The sequence below is a fragment of the Camellia sinensis genome, chromosome 9 (assembly GCF_055761805.1).
Source record: "Camellia sinensis isolate YWXY chromosome 9, ASM5576180v1, whole genome shotgun sequence".
NCBI classification, from domain to species: Eukaryota; Viridiplantae; Streptophyta; class Magnoliopsida; order Ericales; family Theaceae; genus Camellia; species Camellia sinensis.
In genome coordinates, this window is record NC_138969.1 from 64,761,626 (window position 1) to 64,782,564 (window position 20,939).

The 20,939-nt window shown below is 41.9% G+C and overlaps 2 protein-coding genes and 1 pseudogene across 2 annotated transcripts; all 3 read right to left on the reverse strand.

The window, feature by feature from the left end:
• Positions 1-7,357: 7,357 nt before the first annotated feature.
• Positions 7,358-7,900, reverse strand: LOC145799499 (uncharacterized). The gene has a single exon (XM_082889090.1). The coding sequence runs from the start codon at positions 7,898-7,900 to the stop codon at positions 7,358-7,360; it is 543 nt and encodes a 180-aa protein (XP_082745216.1).
• A 369-nt stretch (positions 7,901-8,269) lies between these two features.
• On the reverse strand, positions 8,270-11,359 carry LOC145799500 (uncharacterized). Its single transcript, XM_082889091.1, has 2 exons — positions 10,023-11,359; positions 8,270-9,905 (listed from the first exon to the last, which is right to left on the reverse strand). Exons 1-2 carry the CDS (start codon positions 11,357-11,359, stop codon positions 8,270-8,272), a joined length of 2,973 nt encoding a protein of 990 aa, XP_082745217.1.
• A 2,732-nt stretch (positions 11,360-14,091) lies between these two features.
• LOC145799501 (disease resistance protein At4g27190 pseudogene) lies at positions 14,092-14,676 on the reverse strand (annotated as a pseudogene).
• Between the last annotated feature and the right edge of the window lie 6,263 nt (positions 14,677-20,939).

Genomic DNA, 20,939 nt, shown 5'->3' on the forward strand with positions numbered 1-20,939 from the left:
ATTAATAATAAAATATTAATGAGCTAAGAAATTGGTGAGCTATGAAAATAATAATAAAATATTAGTGAGCTATGAGAATGGTGAACTAACACATGGAGAGTTATGAACTTGGAGAATTCTAAAAAGAATTAATAAAATATTGGTGAGCCATGAAATTGGTGAGCTAAGAAAATAATAATAAAATATTAATGATCTATGAGAATGGTGAGCTATCACATTTAGTGAGCTAAGAAAATAATAATAAAATATTGATGAGCTATAAGAATGGTGAGCTAACACATGGTGAGCTAAGAAAATAATAATAAAATATTAGTGATCTATGAGAATGGTGAGCTATCACATATGTCTCTAACTCCAACACTTAGGAAAATTCATGAAGATTGAGAACAAGCTCTAAACATAATAATAATAAAATATTGGTGAGCCATGAAATTGGTGAGCTAAGAAAATAATAATAAAATATTAGTGATCTATGAGAATGGTGAGCTATCACATATGGAGAGTTATGAAATTGGAGAACTCTAACAAAAATTAATAAAATATTGGTGAGCCATGAAATTGATGAGCTAAGAAAATAATAATAAAATATTGGTGATCTATGAGAATGGTGAGCTATCACATATGGAGAGTTATGAAATTGGAGAACTCTAACAAAAATTAATAAAATATTGGTGAGCCATGAAATTGGTGAGCTAAGAAAATAATAATAAAATATTGGTGAGCTATAAGAATGGTGAGCTAACACATGGTGAGCTAAAAAAATAATAATAAAATATTAGTGATCTATGAGAATAGTGAGCTATCACATATGTCTCTAACTCTAACACTTAGGAAAATTCATAAGGATTGAGAACGGGCTCTGGTTATGAAATTGGAGAACTCTTAACACAAATTAATAAAATATTGGTGACCCATGCAATTGGTGAGCTAAGAAAATAATAATAAAATATTAGTGAGCTATAAGAATGGCGAACTAATGGAGAGTTATGAAATTGGAGAATTCTAAAAAGAATTAATAAAATATTGGTGAGCCATGAAATTGGTGAGCTAAGCAAATAATAATAAAATATTAATGATCTATGAGAATGGTGAGCTATCACATTTGGTGAGCTAAGAAAATAATAATAAAATATTGGTGAGCTATAAGAATGGTGAGCTAACACATGGTGAGTGGTGAGCTATAAGAATGGTGAGCTAACACATGGTGAGCTAAGAAAATAATAATAAAATATTAGTGATCTATGAGAATGGTGAGCTATCACATATGTCTCTAACTCTAACACTTAGGAAAATTCATAAGGATTGAGAACGGGCTCTGGTTATGAAATTGGAGAACTCTAACAGAAATTAATAAAATATTGGTGAGCTATAAAATTGGTGAGCTATGACATGGAGAACTATGAAATTGGTGAGTTATCACATATGGCTCTAACTCTAACACTTAGGAAAATTCATGAAGATTGGGAACGAGCTCTAAACATAATAATAATAAAATATTGGTGAGCCATGAAATTGGTGAGCTAAGAAAATAATAATAAAATATTAGTGATCTATGAGAATGGTGAGCTATCACACATGGAGAGTTATGAAATTGGAGAACTCTAACAAAAATTAATAAAATATTGGTGAGTCATGAAATTGGTGAGCTAAGAAAATAACAATAAAATATTGGTGATCTATGAGAATGGTGAGCTATCACATATGGAGAGTTGTGAAATTGGAGAACTATAACAAAAATTAATAAAATATTGGTGAGCCATGAAATTGGTGAGCTATGACATGGAGAGCTATGAAATTGGTGAGCTATCGCATGTGGCTCTAACTCTAACACTTAGAAAAATTTATAAGGATTGGGAATGAGCTCTAAACATAATGGAGGAGCTATAAAATTGGTGAGCTAATGACATGGAGAGCTATGAAATTGGTGAGTTATCACATATGGCTCTAACTCTAACACTTAGGAAGATTCGTAAAGATTGGGAACGAGCTCTAAACATAATAGGAGAGCTATAAAATTATGAAGCTCAAAAAATTAATAAAATATTAGAGTTGTAAATTTGAGAGTCTAGTTAGCATCACATGGTGAGCCAAGAATTAGGAGAACGCATCCGACTTTGATCCCTCACATGTTGGGGGGGGGAGAACTGAAATCTGGTCTGAAATCTGGTCCGCCCCTTGTTGGGAGCTAGGAACTAGGTGACTTGAGGAGGCCATTGAGGAGAGTAACTCTATTCATATTGGTGAGCTAATGAAATGTGAGCCAATAAGATCAGAGAGCTAGTTTGAGGGATTTGAGAGAACATGAAGTAAAGTGGAAGAGCTAAAAATTAGAAGAGTTATTTTTATTTAATAAGCAAATAAATAATTATTATTTTTATTTATTTAGTTAGTTAATTATTTATTTATTTATTTATTTTTATTTTATTTATTTATTTATTTTTGTTTTGTTTTTTTTTTTTTTTTTTTTTTAAGTATAAGTGTGATTCATGAGTGCAAAACTTACTTGTTGCAATTTGGGGTGATGCAGGTAGGAATTGTTTGCTCAAAATGAAGCGGAAAGCCGTTGTATGTTCGTCGAAGAAAGTGGCCAAAAAGTTGCCAAGCAAAGCAAGTGGGGAAGAGGCTGCTGAGGTGCCTTCTGTTGAGCACTGGTTTCGTGCTCCTTATTTTGGAGTCGGGGACAGATTCTGGCAACAATTGGAGGATACAAGGACTGTTAATCGATCTCAAGTTTTGTTGGGGGTACCCGAGGCAGAAGAAGGAGCAGAGGGGATGATAGCTCCAGAATCTATTATGCGGTTACACATAGAGCGTGGCCTCTACCCATATGCATTCCCCGCTCATGACAGCTATGCTTTTACCAAGAATGGTGGGGGTTTCGATACTTGGGCTGAGGAAGTGCTGACTAATCCTTCTTCTAAAGAGGTTTTAAAGAATGCAGGTGTGTATGGTACTATAGTGGCAAGTGTGGGGTTGAATGTGAGAAGGGAGCCATCATGGTTGAGTGTGCTTTTTCCCGTTGGAGTTCTAGTTCTCACACCTTTGTCACTCGGTGGGGGGAATTGACACCTACATTGGAGGATGTCTGCGCATTGACTGGTTTGCCTATACTTGGTGTTGCAGATCCACTTGCTAATACATCTGTTCCGAGTCATCTAAAGATTGTATCGATTTTGAAAGCCTTAATTTCAGAGGCAGGATTCTTATTGAGCGGCTACGATAAAGGAGGGGTGTATCTTGGGCCGCAGCGTCGGGAGCATTGTAAGAATACCTTTGGGGGATGGCTGCGATATTGGTATCGAGATTTGAATCCATCTCCGGCAGAAGGAACCGAAATAGAAGAAAATGGGGTAGATGGGCCGGGATATGAAAAGTATAAGCATAGTTCCACCTACCTTGCTGCTTTCCTTGCGTATTGGTTGAGTCGGTGTATCTTGGAGGGAGCACCCAAGGATGGAGTAGACCTGTCTGTGTTTGATATTGCTGCTTATCTTGCGAGTGGTCTTTCGGTTGCACTTGGGCCACTGTTTTTGGGAACTCTATACAGAAGGCTTGATATGTATCAGATTGGAGCAGAGAAGTCGAAGGGTCGATATGATGTTATTAGTTTTGTATCGACTTCCTTCTTACAGATGTTCTTGTATGAACGGTTTCCCAGGCTTGCTCCTAGGCCGACGGATTTTGAGCCTGGAGAGGGGCGAGAGCGCCGAGCTACAAGGTGGTATAGGACACGCATTCGGGGGCCGCTGATGGACATTTTTGATGATGAGAGTGAGTTTTTAGCTCGTCCGTACGTTCCTCTTGTGGTTGGGGTGGTTCCGTTTCGGATGTATGACTCGAGAGATTCTGAGGTGGCTTTTGATGGTCGACTGAGTAATGCCGAGACAATGACGGCTTGTAGCTTCTTGTCATGTTCCTTGCCTTATTTTATAGGAGGAGGTTATGGCTCTATATCCTATAATCCGGCGAGAGTGGCTCGCCAATTTGGATTTGATCAGGGGGTCCCTAGTCCTGGCGTAGTCCTTCCTGTGTCTGATACTTTTGAGCAGTTTTTTTTGTCATACTCATCTTCCGAGACTCCAGAAGTATGGCAAGTTTATTCGGACGAGAGCTGATCGTGTAGGTGGGGTAACAGTTGGTTGGCGACATTATTGGACGGAGACTTTTGCAGCCTTTCAAGAGTTTCTCGGGGGTGATATTGGGGACTTAGAGTTTATATGCATTCCATCGGATAACGAATTGTGTCAACCGCGCGTGAAAGGCCGAACTGAATTGGCTAGAGGCGAGTTGTCTTGATTTGCACGTTTAGAGTTACTCTCTGATGTGTTGACTCAGGCGAGGGTGGCTAAGAAGGAGCCTTCCCGGAGAATAAAGGTTAGCTTCTTTTTTTTTTCTTTTTTTCTTTTTTTTAGTGACTTCCTTTATGTGCTTCTAAGTTGGGCGCTTTGTTTCTTTAGGTACAAAGGTCAGCTATCCATCATGATGTTTCTGCGGCACTTAGGGTGGCGGGCGTGCCCTCTGAGGAGGAGAACTCTGCTGATGATTTGCTTCTGCGTCGGCGGTTGCGGAAACAAAGTAATGCTAAAGGTTTTAGTGATTCCGAAAGTGAGGGTGGCGATGGGGATAGCTCCGAGGCCAATTTGAATGCGAGAGATGATGATGTTGTTAAAGTTACATTCGAGCGGGCAGATGCTCCTCTCGATAGGATGAGATCTGAGGTTGTTGTGCCATGTGGTGAAAGTAGAGTGACTTTTGCACCTCCTCTATTGCAGTTAGGGCATCCGGTGGCACAGTCAGTTAGGCTTGGGGAGTCCGATGTTGATGACCCGACTGGTCAGTTGCCTTTGTCTGATGTTCAGTCTCGCCTGCCTCCTAGTGGAGTCCCTACCATATCTTTATTTGGTGGGAGTAGTGGTTTTTCATCGGTCGATGCTCGTCTTAGTGTGCCTTCAGTTGTGGCTTCAGTTGGTGCTCAGACTAGCCTTCATTTGGTGGATGTTCAGCCTGGTACTTTGCCTGCTTCGTTGGGAGTTGCTACTAGTCTGCCACTTGGTAAGAGTGGTAGTTATGTCCATGATGATACTATTGCTCCTGACGGTCAGGCGAGTTTACCTTTCTTGGATGGCGAGTTTACTGTGACCCGTCTTGATGGTGGTTGCGTATCCTTGGCAGGGGCTGATGGCAAGGAGCAAGTCCTCGATTCCAAAGTACTGTTTGCTGGCGTGCGAGATGAATGTTTGCCTAGACTAAGCTTTATTTTTTATCATAGACCCAACACTTTCATGCGTTTGGAGGCTATGTTCTTACGACGCTATTTGTTAGAGGCGTTCTGTGATATGCTCAGCGGGTTTCATGGTCTTACTCCGGAGACTTCTATGGATACGTTTCAGTCATTTCAGACTGCTGTGGCTGAGTTTCAGCGGCATGAGTTTGAGGTGAGCTGGCTGAGAGAGAGTTTGTCTCGTATGGAAGTGCAGGTAAAGAATCGCCATCTCAAGCTTGAGCTAGCGGAAATGGACAGGGCTTTGATGGAATCGGCGTCTTCTAGGGAGAAGGCTGTGGTGGAGTTAGAGCGGGTGACCAAGGCATTGGCGGATGTGGACTTGGCGATGTCGAGTTTGAGAGAGAGGAGAGCCGTGGTAGAGGCTCAGCTTATTAGTGTGGAAGATGAGGCTTTTGACTTGGATAGCCAGATAGGTCCAAGTTAGACAAGTTGAGGAATTTCTTGTACTGGTTGAGCTAAAACCCCAAGTACTGTATATATTTTTGTTTTCTCTCTCAATCTTTTTTTATTTTATTTTTTTATTTTTATTTTTATTTTTTTTATATTATTTTTATTTATTTTTTTATTTTTTTATTTTTTATTTTTTTGGTTGATGATTTATTAATAGTTACACAAAATGTAATGAGAATGGAGATAGCAAATGATTGTTTATTTAACATAAGCATGAGCTGATGTTTTACATTGCCATTACATCAGTAAGAGTAAATTTCTCAGGGGTGATTCTTCACTCTTATCCTAAGGGAAATAGGCCTTTAGCCATTTGGCATTGATAGGGCTTAAGAGAGCTTGCGAGTTTGGTTCAGAAATTCTATAATAACCATTCTCGTTGGCCTCTCTTACTACATAAGGTCCTTGCCACTTAGGAGTGAACTTGTGGGTAGAGGTTCCTCTCATGACATGGGGTGCAGCACGAAGTACCAAGTCACCTTCTTGGAATTGTCTGGGGCGCACCAAGGTATCATAGGCTCGAGCTATGCGACTTTGGTAAACTTTGAGGTTAGCCAGGGCCTTGTCCCTTCTTTCATCAAGGATCTCCAATTCATAAGATCTGGAGTCAGGAGTAACTTCACTTCGGAGGGCCATGCGAGCTGAGGGTATGGCAATTTCTACTGGAAGAACTGCTTCCGTGCCGTATACCAATGAGAATGGGGTCATTTGAGTCGGCCGTCTTTTGGATGTTCTGTAAGCCCACAGCGCCATTGGGAGTACGTGCGCCCAATCCCTTTGATAATCCTTGAGAATCCGTGAAAGGATTCTAAGGAGTGTTTTGTTGGTCGCTTCTGCTTGCCCATTCCCTTGGGGATAATAAGGAGTTGATTTATGGTGCGTGATGTCATAGGAGACAAGGAGTTGTCCGACTTGGCGGTTGACAAAAGGGGTCCCATTGTCTGAAAGAATTACTCTAGGTATGCCGAAACGACATATGATGAATTCTCGGATGAAATTGGAGACAGCAGCTCCTGTTGCCTTTTTTAGAGGGATGGCTTCTACCCATTTAGTATAGGTCTCTGTAGCCGTTACAATCCATATGTGTCCCCTTGATGGCGGAGAGATGGGGCCAATGAGGTCCATAGCCCACGTGTGGAAAGGCCATGGTGGGCTCGAACTATGTAAATCAGTGGCGGGTGCATGAATGAGGTTTCCATGGAGTTGGCAAGGCTTGCAGCGTTTGGCATACATTTTGGCATCTGCCTCCATGGTAGGCCAATAATACCCTAAATGTAGAAGATGTTGAAATAGTTTTGCTCCGCCTTGGTGCTCTGATCCATGAGTAAGTTCCAAAACTTTATAGATTTCAACTCCTGACAAGCAACGTAATGGCTTTCCGTCAAAGCCATGCCTGAAAAGTTGCTCTCCTTGCAAAAAGAATTTCGGAGCTCGCTTCTTGATTGTTGCGGCTGCAGAGCGTTCTGGTGGCAATGATTCTTCTTTGAGGTAATCTATGTATACCTGACGCCAGTCGGAGGTGATTTCTGTGAAGTTGCATTCAGCCTTTGGAGGGAATTCTTGACATTTGGTGCACTTCCCTTGAAGGTCATTCGCTTCCTTGGCCATGGTAGGCCAATAATATCCTTATCGTTGTAGCCTCCTGTAGAGGCTTACATCTCCTGTCCCGCATGAGCGGTTGTGCACCCCTTCTAATTTGGACTTGGCTTCGATAAGGTCAATGCATCGTGCCAATAAACCACCAGGCCCTCTATAGTAGAGGACTCCTTGATAAATTGTGAAGTGTTTGGTCTCACTCAAAGGTAGTTTACCTGAGGGGGCACGGAGCTCATCGATGATTGGGGCTCTCCAATCGGCGGGTTCTTTTTCAGGGAAGATAGTTGTTACTGAACATGGCACGGAGCGTTTCAGGACTTCTATCTTGATTGATTCTTCCGAGAATTCCACCTTAGAGGCCAAGGTGGCGAGGGCGTCCGGGTGTCGATTGTTGGAGCGAGGAGCGTGTTCTATCCTTACCATGTCGAATTTGTCTGTCAACCTTTGGACGATGGTTCTGTATGAAGCCAAAGGGGGCTCTTTGATAGCATAGTCTCTATTGGTCTGCTTGACCACCAGATTAGAGTCGCCTTTGATACATAGGAGACTTACTCCTAGGTGGAGTGCTGCCATAAGCCCCAATATCAGGGCTTCGTATTCCGCCTCGTTGTTAGAGCATTTAAAATCCAGTTTATATGACAAATTGACTTCAGTTTGATTTGGGGAAACAAGGACTATTCCAGCCCCTCCCCCTTTAGAGGTGGACGATCCATCGAAACTCAAGCTCCATTCTCCTTCGGTGTTTACTTCAGCCGCTTGGAACTCATCTCCTGGCAATTCATCCGAGGGCGGCTCATGTTTTCCACTGGGAAAGTGAGCCAAGAGGTCAGCGAGCGCTTGACTTTTGATGGCCTTGGGAGCTTTGCAAGTGATGTCATATTCCGCTAAAGATAGGAGCCAACGGGCTGGCCTGCCAGAGAGCGCTGGTCTAGTGAGGAGAAATCAAATAGGATCACTTCTGGTCATAAGATGGATGGGGTAAGAAAGAAGGTAATGGCGGAGCTTTTTGGCGGCAAACACTAGGGCGAGGCAGTGCCGTTCAATGGGGGAATATCGGATCTCAGCCCCTTGGATGACTCTGCTTATGTAGTACACGGGACGTTCAAATCCGTCAATTTCCTGGGCGAGCAGAGCTCCGACTGATTTCGGCGTGGAGGTGATGTAGAGGAGTAAGGGCCTTGCCGGCTGAGGAGGTGTCATGGAGAGAGAGGATGTTAAAGCTGACTTTACTCCTTCGAATGCTTGTTGGTGTTCCTCACTCCAAGTGAACCTGACATCCTTCTTTAGTAAAGAATTGAAGGGTTGTGTTATTTCAGCCATAGCTGGGATAAATCGTCTCAAGTAAGATGCCCGTCCAAGGAAGGTTCTCAACTCATCTAGATTGGTTGGTCGTGGCATATTTTGGATGGCGGTGACCTTTGCTGGGTCGGGGTCTATCCCATGGCGATGAACGATGCAGCCAAGGAACTTGCCGGTAGTGACTCCGAATGCGCATTTAAGCGGGTTCATTCTGAGTCTGTATTTCTTACAACGTTCAAAGACTCTTTGGAGGTCTTTGAGGTGACTAGTCTCCTCTTTGGATTTTACTACCAAATCATCAATGTAACATTCCAAGGACTTGTGCAACATATCGTGAAAAATGGCTGTCATAGCTCTCTGGTATGTTGCTCCCGCGTTTTTTAATCCAAAAGGCATTACAGTATAGAAGAAGTTACCTATAGGAGTGCGAAACGCCGTCTTTGGGGCATCCTCTGGGGCCATCTTGATCTGGTTATAGCCGCTGAAGCCATCCATGAATGAGAAAATATGGTGCCCCGCTGCTGAATCAATCAAGGTATCTATGTTTGGGAGTGGGAACTCATCTTTGGGGCAAGATTTGTTTAGATCTCTGAAATCGACGCACACTCGAATTTGACCATTCTTTTTGATAACTGGGACGATACTAGAAAGCCAGGTGGGATGTTGAATAGGTTTAATAAACCCTGCTCCAAGCAGTTTCACCACTTCGTCCTTGATGTTGAGCTCCACCTCGGGCTTATAAAATCTTACTCCTTGCTTGACTAGGCGAGCCAGGGGGATGACGTTCAGACGGTGCATGGAAACATCTTTGTCTAATCCTGGCATTTCTTCATATGTCCATGCGAAAACGTCCGAATATTTTCTGATCAACTCGATAAGGGGCCCCATTTGTTTTGCTGGGAGATCCTTGCAAATGAAGATAGGACGCCTGGGTTCTCCTTCAGAGGCTATGTTGATTTCTTCCAATTCTTGTTTTTGGGGCCTAGGACCATCCTGTAAACACTCTGGAGCAGGTCGGACTTCTTGCAATCCATCTTGCTTGGCGGGGACTTGGTTAGGAGATGAAATGGCTGCCTTGAGGGGTTTAACTTTTGAGCCTTCGGCTCCATCCAAATGAGTTACCGCAGGACAATAGGATTTGTCAGAGTGTTTATCTGTTGCTGGAAAAGGCACAGCTTTTTTTCTCCTTCTGCTCTTCTTGTCTCTACTTTTTTTATTCTTTGCCAATGGCGGGCGTTGGGCCAACGCAGACAAGGTGTAGCAACAGTGATCTTCTCCACTTAGTTCACGATGGACAATTGCTACGTCATCTAGCTGGGGGTCGGCATTGGTAACATTTGCCAACCCCTCGCACCGTCATAAACGGTATACCACTCTGCCATCTTTTGTTTGAAACCTGGTGACTTTAGGGAGCTTTCTTGAGGGCTCTGATTTGGTGAATGTCTTTCTACGAGGTGGTGATGAACCTTCTTCAGAGAGGTCATCCCAGTCAGGTATAGGAGTTCCTCGAAGTGGCAGAGGAGGTTCATCTTCATTGACATGATTGTAAAATACTGCATCTGCCATGTGAGCTTCATCTACTCGAAAAGGCTTTTGAGAGCCAGCTATGGCTACTACCTCATTGTTGTAGATTGCTTTGACACATTGATGGTAAGTGGACGGGATCGCAGCATATCTGTGAAGCCAAGTTCTCCCTAGGAGAGCCTGATAGGTCGTCTCTGCTTCTATAACATGGAACTTAGTAGTAGAGCGAATTGGTCCGACTGCTAAGTCTAACTGGACATGACCTATGGTTTTAATTTTTTGGCTTCCAAAACCGGTGATGGAGATGGGTTGTCTAACTAAGTGCTTTTGTGGGATCCCAGCTTCCTGGAAAGTAGAATAAGGCATCACATTGAGTGAAGCTCCTCCATCCATGAATCCTCTTTGAAACTCCATCCCATTAATGAATACTGGGACGTAGAGGGGGCGGTTATGTGGAAATGGTACTTGTTTGTCAGCCTCGGTAAAGGTTATTGCCAAGGAGTTATCCCGAAATACTTTCCTTACTGATCCGCTTACACTCATGCACGTTTCACCATTCTGCTCTGCAAGTCTCAAAAAGGCCTCGGTGGCTTCAAAGCGTGTTGCTTCAGACAGGCCGAATTGGTCGAAGAACCACTTGAACTTTGTCGATTTCTTGAGCGCTATCACGCGTCTAGTTTCAAAGTCCGGACAAGTGGGAGCTGGGAGTTCAGAGAGCTCGCACACCATTGGCTCTTCCGTCTCGTCATAATGTGAAAGCATCATGACCGTCTTGCCATTATCCTTATGGCGCGGGAGAGGATCTTTCAAGACATCTTCTGTTTGGCGAGGTAGCTCCAAAGCGTCTTCAGACATCATTTTTCGAACTAGCGATCTGAGTGCCCAACATTCCGTAGTAAGATGTTTAACGGAACGATGGTATATGCAATAGTCTGCCCGCGCTTGATCCTTTTTGTTAACAGGTTGCCTTGGCTCGGGGAGGTGAACTTTTCCATCTTCTACCCAGGCATTGAGGAGTGTCTGTGCCTCATTCACTGAGATAGGTAATGGCGGGGGAATTTGATCGAGCTTTCTCTTTTTTGCCTGCGGGTCTTCTCTTCCCCAAGAGGAGCCCTTGGCTGCATACACAGCGTGGTTGCATCGGTTAGGCCTCCATGGGGAAGGTTGAGGTGCTGTTGGTCGCCATGAGTGGGGTTGTGGTGCTGTCATTCGTGCCCCTGATCTTACTGTTTCACTTATGTTTCGGGCCGCAGCACATAAAGCGGAAAAGTCAGAGAAGTGGTGGTTAACCAACTGGAGTTTATAAGTCGTGAGCATTCCTTCAATGCACAATGACACCAGTTGGTGCTCTTCCATCGGGTCTTGAATGTCTACTGCTTTTTCCCTGAACGTAACCGAGGATGTCCTCCCCAAGTCGCTGTGTTTCCCTCATAAGATGAAGGGTGGTTAACCTTTCTTCAACGTAGAAGAACTTGATATAAAACTTTTTTATCAAGTCTTCCCATGAAGAAATAGAGCCAGCAGCAAGGTTAGCATACCACGAGAATGCTCGATCTGTGAGGGATTTGGAGAATTCCCTTATGCGGAGGTTTCGGTCCTCTCGGTGAGCTCCAAGGGCGTCAAGAAAGCGTGAAACATGCTCCCTGGCGTTCCCTTTTCGTCCGTCGAAGCGAACAAACTTGGGTACTGTATATCCCGCCAGATATGGAAGACTCGCGATGTGAATAGGGTAAGGGGGACGGAGGTCCAATTCTGGGGAGGCAGGGATGTGGCCTTTGTTTGTCTGAAGTAGACTGTGTATGTGTTCTTTTACTACTTCCAATGTTAATGGCTGGGAAGGGTTCTGATCCACCGGGAGAGCAAGAGAGCTAGTGGAAGTCATTGCGGCGGGAGCTCCGCTAACAGATCCAACTTGCGGTGGGGGTATTTGGCTGGGGGCTGACGGAGGGAGCGGGGTGACCGTTTGTCGTCCTGTTTGGGTTTGCAAGTTGTTTTGCGTAGCGAGGTTGGCCTCCGAGCCATTCTGGGCTAATGGCGGAACACCATTTTGTGATGCTGAAAGAGGGTTGGACGACAATGGAACTGTAGGTGCCCTTTGTAAGGCTAGTAGGGCGTCCATTAAGAATTGTTGGTTCTGTTGAAGAGAAGTGACGCTCTCAGTCAACGCACGTAGTTGGTCCGCTATGACCGGTTGGGAGGATTGTTCTTCTGGAGAGCCGCCGGAATTGTGTTCCGAGGTCTCCGCCAGAGTCTCCCTACCGCCACCATGGGATGTCGCTATTCCAGTTCCAGTGTTCTTTTTGGGCGCCATGTGAAGTGAGCACCACTCTTCCCCAGCAGAGTATAATGTGGGTGAGAGGTCTGGTTAGAGGTAGTCCGGGAAGATGGCGGGCACTTCAATGGCTTGAGATCACCGGAGGTGGAGAGGAGGAGGTCAAGGCAAGCTTGGAGAGGGAGGGGTTGGCAGTGATAGACCTTGAATATTAATGCAAAGTGAGAGAGGGTGTTTAAGTATGAAACTTGGTTGTATTGTTGTTGTTGTGTCTCGGAATCATCAGAGGATACTAGACTGGCAGCTGAGGTCATGGGATCGTCGAGATGTTTGTCTCCTTGCTAAGACAACTCCATCTCGACCAGGCTTGGAGAAGAGGCAACAATGACCTTACGTTCATGTCTTCCGATGCATATACGAAACGTTACTTTCTGCCTGCCATGAACGTTGCTCTCCGCCTGCCGTCAAGCCACAGACGGCAGAAGGGCTTATATCACTTCTGGCAGAGTTGAGGAGAACGAGCCACCTGTCCAACAGTTTGCTTGGCCTCCAATACTCCTGCGGCCTATATAACGTATCGTATATGCACCGAGACACAACAACAACAATACAACCAAGTTTCATACTTAAACACCCTCTCTCACTTTGCATTAATATTCAAGGTCTATCACTGCCAACCTCTCCCTCTCCAAGCTTGCCTTGACTTCCTCCTCTCCACCTCCGGTGATCTCAGGCCATTGAAGTGCCCGCCATCTTCCCGAACTACCTCTAACCACACCTCTCACCCACAAAGATAATAAAACTTTCCAACTCAGGAAAAACAAAGTCCTTAGGTATATGCGCAATGTCAGGTATGGAAATGGTTAGCACTTTTAGGCGAGGCCAAGATCTTAGTGCAGTAGCTACTTCTACTGCAGCGTCTCCAATCCTCCAAGTTACGCTGCCAAACAAGTACAACTCCTCCAAATGGCATAAAGGCGATACCATTGCAGCCGGAATGAGAAATTCATGAAAGCTTCCAGTCATGTCCAACGACCTTAGATTAGTTAACTCCCTTATAGCATTTGGTACCTCAGAAAATAAGGCACGCCTGAGGTTAAGGACTTCAAGTATCTTTAACTGTCCAAGACATTTAGTGTCCCCAAACTTAATTCCTTCAAGAACTAATGTTCGAAGACACGTCTGGTTATTGAAAGTATCAGGACAACGAATTGGATTGTCAAGATGAGGGTAGAAGTGTCGGCTCCAATCTAAAACACCAAGTGCCTTCATCCTAGAAAGGAATTCATGTGAACATGACCATGCATTTAGATTGTCTTGAAATGGTAATATTTGGAGCTTTGAACATTCCAAGACCTCAGGAAGGTTACTGATCTGATTTCTCATCAATGATATGCCTGTGTATTTATCCAAACTATCCACATTTGGCCAATCCTTCAAATTGCAACCAGCTCTTACAAAATGCTTTTTGGATCCTGTAAATATGGCAACATCACGCAGAACATCATGCATTTTGATGCAATCTTGCACATCACTAGCTAATAACAAACATGAAGCTATGAGATTGTTGATCACAGACTGTGCTCTGCTCCTAGCTTCCTGCACTGTATCAACATTTTTGAATAATCTCAACCCCATCCCATACCGTACCAAGTCTTCTATTAAGATGTCATGATCCTCGGGAAAGAGAACAAAGCAAGAAGCAATCCTTGGCTTCCTCATCTTGCAAGTAATCATAGCTCAACCTAAGAGTTTTGTACACTTGTTGATCAACACCTTCAATGTTTGTTGGCAATGATTTTTTTAATTCTTGAGCTGTATTTTTCCATTCTTCAAGGTTATATTTACCTTCCATTGCTTTTCCAACTGTAACTACTGCTATGGGAAGCCCTCCACATTCTTTACAAATCTCTTTAGCAACATCATTTAACGCAGAAGAGTTAACAACGTCGCCAACATTTTTTCTAAATGAGTCCCATGAATCTTGTTCAGATAAAACATCAAGCCAGACTATCTTTGTCGTCTCCCATTCCTTTGCCATGGTTCTGCATACTTGCTCACGCCGTGTTGTGATTATGATTTTGCAGCCCTCATGATCTTGGCCAAGTGGAATGCCCAAGGTTGTCAATTCAAGTCTGTCCCAAACATCATCTAATATAATAAGGATCTTTTTCACATCCTTGAGCCTTGCACAAAGCATGCTTCCTCTTCCAATTTCAGTTGACTGATCAGTAAATTTGGTGAAACCCAACATAACAGCTATTTGATCTTAAATCCTTTTAATATCTGGGTTTTGAGACACTACAGCCATCACAACTTCATCAAAAAGCTTATCTGATTTAGCTTTTCTCCCAATTTCTTTTACTAAAGTAGTCTTTCCAACACCCCCAAGACCATGTATTCCAATAAAGTTGATCTTGTCATCAGTTAGTGCTTTCATTACGCTCATCATTGCCAAATTTGTGGTCTCATAAGTCACAAGCCTTTCCGAGGGTATGGACTCTATCCCCAAGGGACGAGCTGGTTTGGATATGCTATTGAAGTAGCCATCTTTTTCTAGCTCTTTAGCCACCTCAACTTTATCTTTTGCTTCTTTACCTAGCTGGCGACGTGTGACCAAATCAGGAAACCACCCAATGAAACATTTCTGGTTCACATTGGTACCATCTTCTAGAAACTTTTTAGCCTCTACTATGAACCCATCAACTTTTTCAATCCAACTGTTGACATTTTCTAGAATTTCTCCTCTATTCCTTTTTGCTGCATCAATGAAGTCGTCCACATCTTTTCTCTGAGCCTCTAACTTTTCAACTTGGTCTCTCAAATCTTTAATGTATTCCATTCAATGAAGGACATAACTGAATTGACGCCCAACTGGCTCCACCAAGAACTCAACAACTTTTCCTCCAATGGAAATCAGAGCAGCCATAGCCATGTATGAAGACAAATATTCAATAAGAACCATTTTACAGTAGTATGGGACTCCAAAAAATAAAAAAATTGTTGTACTATTGGCATTAATAATTATCTGTGTCTACTTACAATTAAATCCTCGGGTTCAATTTCTGACATTGACAAACATTTTTTTTTTTTTTTGGTTCTTTTTGGTGTAGATTGTTGGTAGAAGGGGAATAAAAGAAAAAAAATTAATTGGTTTAGTTCAGTTGATCACTTTTGTATCCTCTTAATTAGAAGGTCAAGAAGTTAATCCTTATCAATGTTAAAAACTAAACCAAACCAAACCAAACTAAACCTTAAGGCCCATCAAATGGGGTCGGTTACATCAATCCTTCTTCTCCACGCGGCTCTATCAAAGGCCATTTCATTAGTCAAATTAAGTAAATTCATATCTCTATTTACTAAGCTAGCCAACGTCAATCTAAGTCTACTCCGTCCCCTAACACTTCCATCTACCGTCATTGCATCGCATCTCTTCACTACTGTCTCTATTGGTCTGCGTTGAATATGACCAAACCATCTTAATCTATTCTCTCTCAACTCATCTTCTATCGGTGCTACTCCTACCCATTCCCGAATATACTCCTTTCTAATTCTGTCTTTTCTAGTCTTGCCACACATCCACCGTAGCATCCTCATTTCAATAACACTTATCTTATTTACATGTTGTTTCTTTATTGTCCAACACTCCATTCCATACAACTATCAGTTTTGCGAAGAGAAAAGTTAGAGGTAAGAGTGGTATCTCATCCCCTTTTATATCAAATCATCACCATAATTACAAGAGTACCCTAAGGCATAAAATAAGGATCCTGAATATACATAAGAATAAAATAGGAAATATTCGAACACATTCTAACACTCCCCCTCAAACTGGTGCAAAGATATCTCTCATGCCCAACTTGTTAAGAATGTCACAGAATGGTTTATTCCCTAATCCTTTGGTGAGACCATCAGCCAGTTGGTCTCTAGACCTCACAAATGGCGTACATATAGTGCCACTAGTAAGCTTTTCCTTGATAAAATATCTATCAATCTCCACATGCTTGGTCTTGTCATGGTGAACTAGATTGTGAGCTACATTGATGGCTGTCATATTGTCACAGTATAACCTCATAGAATCTGTCTGATGAATCCCCAAATCCCTAAAAAATAGTCTATTCCATAATAGCTCACATACACCCTGAGTCATAACTCTGAATTCAGCCTCTACACTGGACCTCGCAACTACATTATGTTTCTTGCTTCTCCAAGTACCTAGATTTCCTCCAACAAAGGTACAATAGCCAGAGGTTGACCTTCTATCAGTGACTGATCTAGCCCAATCAGCATCTGTATATGCCTCCACAATAAGATGACCATGTTTTGAGAAATAAAGACCTTTTCCCAAAAAAGACTTCAAGTACCTCAGAATCCGCATAACTATCTCTAAGTGAATTCCACGTAGAGCATGCATAAACTAACCAACCATACTCACTGCAATAGCAATGTCAAGACGCGAATGGAATAAGTAGATAAGCTTACCCACTAGCCTCTGGCATCTCCCCTTGTTTACAAGCTCACCTCATTGATCCTCACTAAGCTTCAGTCCAAGCTCTAGTGGTGTATTGCAGGCTTTACTTCCAAGCATACCAAGCACATACTTTCTTTGACATATGAAGATGTCATCTTTGGACCGAGCAACCTCAATACCTAGAAAGTGTTATTTTTAGAAGAGGAAAAGTTAGTATGAGTGGTTTATCATACCCTTTTATATTAAATCATAAACATAAGTTAAGGCCTAAATGAAGGCCCATTACAGCAAATAAAGAGACTGAATGAGAATAAAATAGGAAATATCCTAACACATTCTAACACTCCCCCTCAAGCTGGTGCGAAGATATCTCTCATGCCCAGCTTGTCAAGAATGTCACGGAATAGTTTAATCCCTAATCCTTTTGTAAGAACATCAGCCAATTGATCCTCATACCGCACGAAAGGCGTACATATAGTGCCACTAGTAAGCTTTTCCTTGATAAAATGCCGATCAATCTCCACATGCTTGGTCAGATCATGCTAAACCGGATTGTGGGCTATATTAATGGCGGCCTTATTGTCACACTACAATTTAAGTCCCGAGTAATATGACTAAAAGACAAAAGATTGACACTAAAATTGGGAACATGTAGGACAGAAGATAAAGGAAGAGAAGCAGTGGCATGAATTAAACCTTTCCCAGACACAGAAGAAATGGTATCATCAGCAATTCGAACTTTATCCTGCCCTGAAGAAGGGGTATACGTGGAGAACAAATTAGAAAAACCAGACATGTGCTCGGAAGCACCAAAATCAATAACCCAAGGTAACGTTTGATGAGAGAGGAAAGCACTTGTAGAAGAAGCTAAGTTACCTGACTGGGCAATATTACCAGAAGATGAACTAGAGGCCCGACGGTCTAGCAAGTGACGAAGAGCAACTTCCAACTCAGAAGTAGAAAACCACGAGATATCAGCAGATGAATCAACTGGAGCTATGGACTGCGGCTCAACTGCATCAGAATGATGGGCTCGGGCATTGGGCCCATGGCCTCGAGACTGTCCGGAGCGACCTCCTCGAGAACCAGAACGGTCTCCACGACCTCCAGATGGTTGCCCATGCAACTTCCAACAAGTCTCACAGGTGTGGCGAGGGCGACGACAAAAATTACAAAAGAGAGTTGGGTTCAAAATATTTTAGAAAGGACTTATTGGTGTATAAGATAGGGATATGGGATTTATTGGTGCTAGCCCATAATGAAAAATGCATATATATACTTTTTTCTAGAGTCTAAATCAAAACAATTCTTAAAAGATTATATTTATTTTACAATTAAATTTTGTTAATGTTCCAAATTCAAATAATAGAAAATTTCAAAAAAGAAAGAAGAAAAAAAGAAAAAAGGAAAACTAATAGCTCAGGCTTTGAATAGATAAGTTTGATGTGATGTTGGGGTCGAGCAGTGCTTGAAATGACACGTATATTCTTACTCTATAGTGTCTAGGGGTGTAACTGGAGCGGGTTGAGAGGTTGTTTAAGCCCAACCCAAGTTATGTTGAGACCTACTCAGGTCCAAATTGTAACCCAAGGTTGTTTGCCCAAGCCCAGCCAGACTTAAATCCAAATTGCCAGAGTTGCTCGAATTGTATCCCAAGGTTGTTTGCCACTACAATAGTCTTTACAATTTATAAGTGGAAATAAAAAAGGTAAGATTTTGTATTATGTTACTTGTATATATAATACATATTCAATATGATCTAATGATCTAAATTACTTTAATATCATGTAATAGCTGCCAACAGGGGGTTGGTTCAGCAGTAAGTGTCGTACCAAAAACTCCTTTGACAATGGTTCAACACCCCGTAGCCCCTTGGATGGCGCCCTTATACTTCTCCTGAAGAGAGGTCTCAGCTTGGAGTTGGGGGTTGGCATAGTACCCCCTTTTGTATTTACTAAAAATAAATATCATGTAATGGCTAATAATTTATATGTATATTTAATATTTTTATATATCTATATATATAATTCCGGCTTCGAGTTACTCGGATTATTTGATGTCTTTGCCCAAGCCTGTCCAAATTTAATTCGGGCTTCTAAATTTTTGTCCAAGCATGTTCCGAATTAAAAAATATCTTGCCCAAGCCCTAAAAAAATTTAGGCTGGACTTAGTTTGCTCAGGTTTAACCCACCCAAATTGCACTCCTAATAGTGTCAACCTGACTGAACTTGATATTTGTACACCCCACACATAGGTTATTGTGAACAAACTTAAGCTTTAACCATTAGGTACAAAATATTCTCTTAAATTTAGGGACACTTACGGGCCAGTCCTATTAATCAAACTTATTTACCTATAAGTCCTACTCCTTTTTTTACTTATTAATATATCCAAAATAGCATCTCCTTCATCTCCAAATATTAGCAACCATGTCTGGCCGCCAACTCCGATCACCGGCGACCATGGCCGGTAGCTTCAATCACCGGATACCATCTCAGACCGTCAGCAAATCTCCGGCTGCCATCTCCAACATCCGACGATATTTTTCCGACAATGATTTTTGACAATTATCCAACCATTTTTTCAAGCAAAACAATATCATTTTTCATTATGTCAATACTCTCACCACTTCCTCAGATCCGGTATCACTGTATCAGTCATAAATTCATCACTGATAATACTCATCAATTTTTTTCAGACCACTTAATCAATTACTAAGTCTCACTCTTACACTTACATAATACACATTCGCTTATTCATTCACAGGAACACACCAATACACTTAAACATAAAAAATAAAAGTAATGATAAATTTATCACTGTAAAATTATTTATTAATATACAAATATTACAAATAACAGATCTTATTTAATTAGATCTTTACAAACAAATTGATAGAGATCCATCAACACACACACACACACACATATATATAGAAAGAGAAAGAGAGCAAAAAAAAAGATCCAATCTCATTAGTAGGAGCTTCGGCAACCATGTCATGATCAAATCGGCATCCAAAAATGTCCAAATTTGAAGTTACCGGTAAAAATATGAGTTGAAAATGGCTAGATCTGAAAGTCACTGGTGATAGCAACAAAGAAAGAAGACGATGGTAAGAAGTGTGCGGCGCTGATGACGGAAGAAGGTTGTGATGTGTAGATCATGTAAAGTATAGATCGGCAATAATAGAGATAATTGGTGAACGGTGGTTGTGGTCAAACGATGACGTTGGTGGTGGTCACCAAACGGTGACGGCAGTGGTGGTGAGTGGATGACATGGTGACAGTAGTAGTGTAGCGATAATGGTGGTGTAACAACAGTAGTGGTGATGTGAAGCTCTCTACAAAAATGGTAGAGAAAGAGAGATGCTCTCTAGAAAAATGGTAGAGAGAGGAAGAAAAGTTTTCTGAAAAAATGAAAGAAAAAGAGAGAAGATAATAAAAGAAAGAAATTTAATGAGGAAAACATATAGACATTGCAAGACTTATTGGTGCATTCAAAAAGTCAATAACACCTATTAGTATTTAAGTCTACTTAACAGGATTAGTTGGTAATTAACCCTCAAATTTATACCTGCAATCTCAAAGTTGTTGGACCAAATTTAAAGTACATAGCGAACTTCAACCCAAATAATAATTATAATAATTTAAAACAATCATCACAAGAGGCTTGTATTTGATGCCCAAATTAATACTAGAGATATTTACATGGAGACTCTCTAAACTATTCTCAAGTATCATTTTAACTCTCTGAACCAAAAAAGAGTACAGTTAGACCCCTTAACTAGCAAAATGCATCACACACCCATTCTGTCCTTCAACCATGAGTAAATCGTGAGATTGAGGGTCACGCGTCAAAATTTAGATTATTTTATGACCAAAGTACCATTTAGCAATTGGTTAATTACATGGAGGCCCCCTGAATAGCCATGAAGTATCACTCTACCCAATTAAATTATAAAAATGTACAATTAGATGCTTCAACTATCAAAATGTCAAACACCTCTAATGTCGTTAAAGGAACAATGAAATGATCAAATCGTTCCA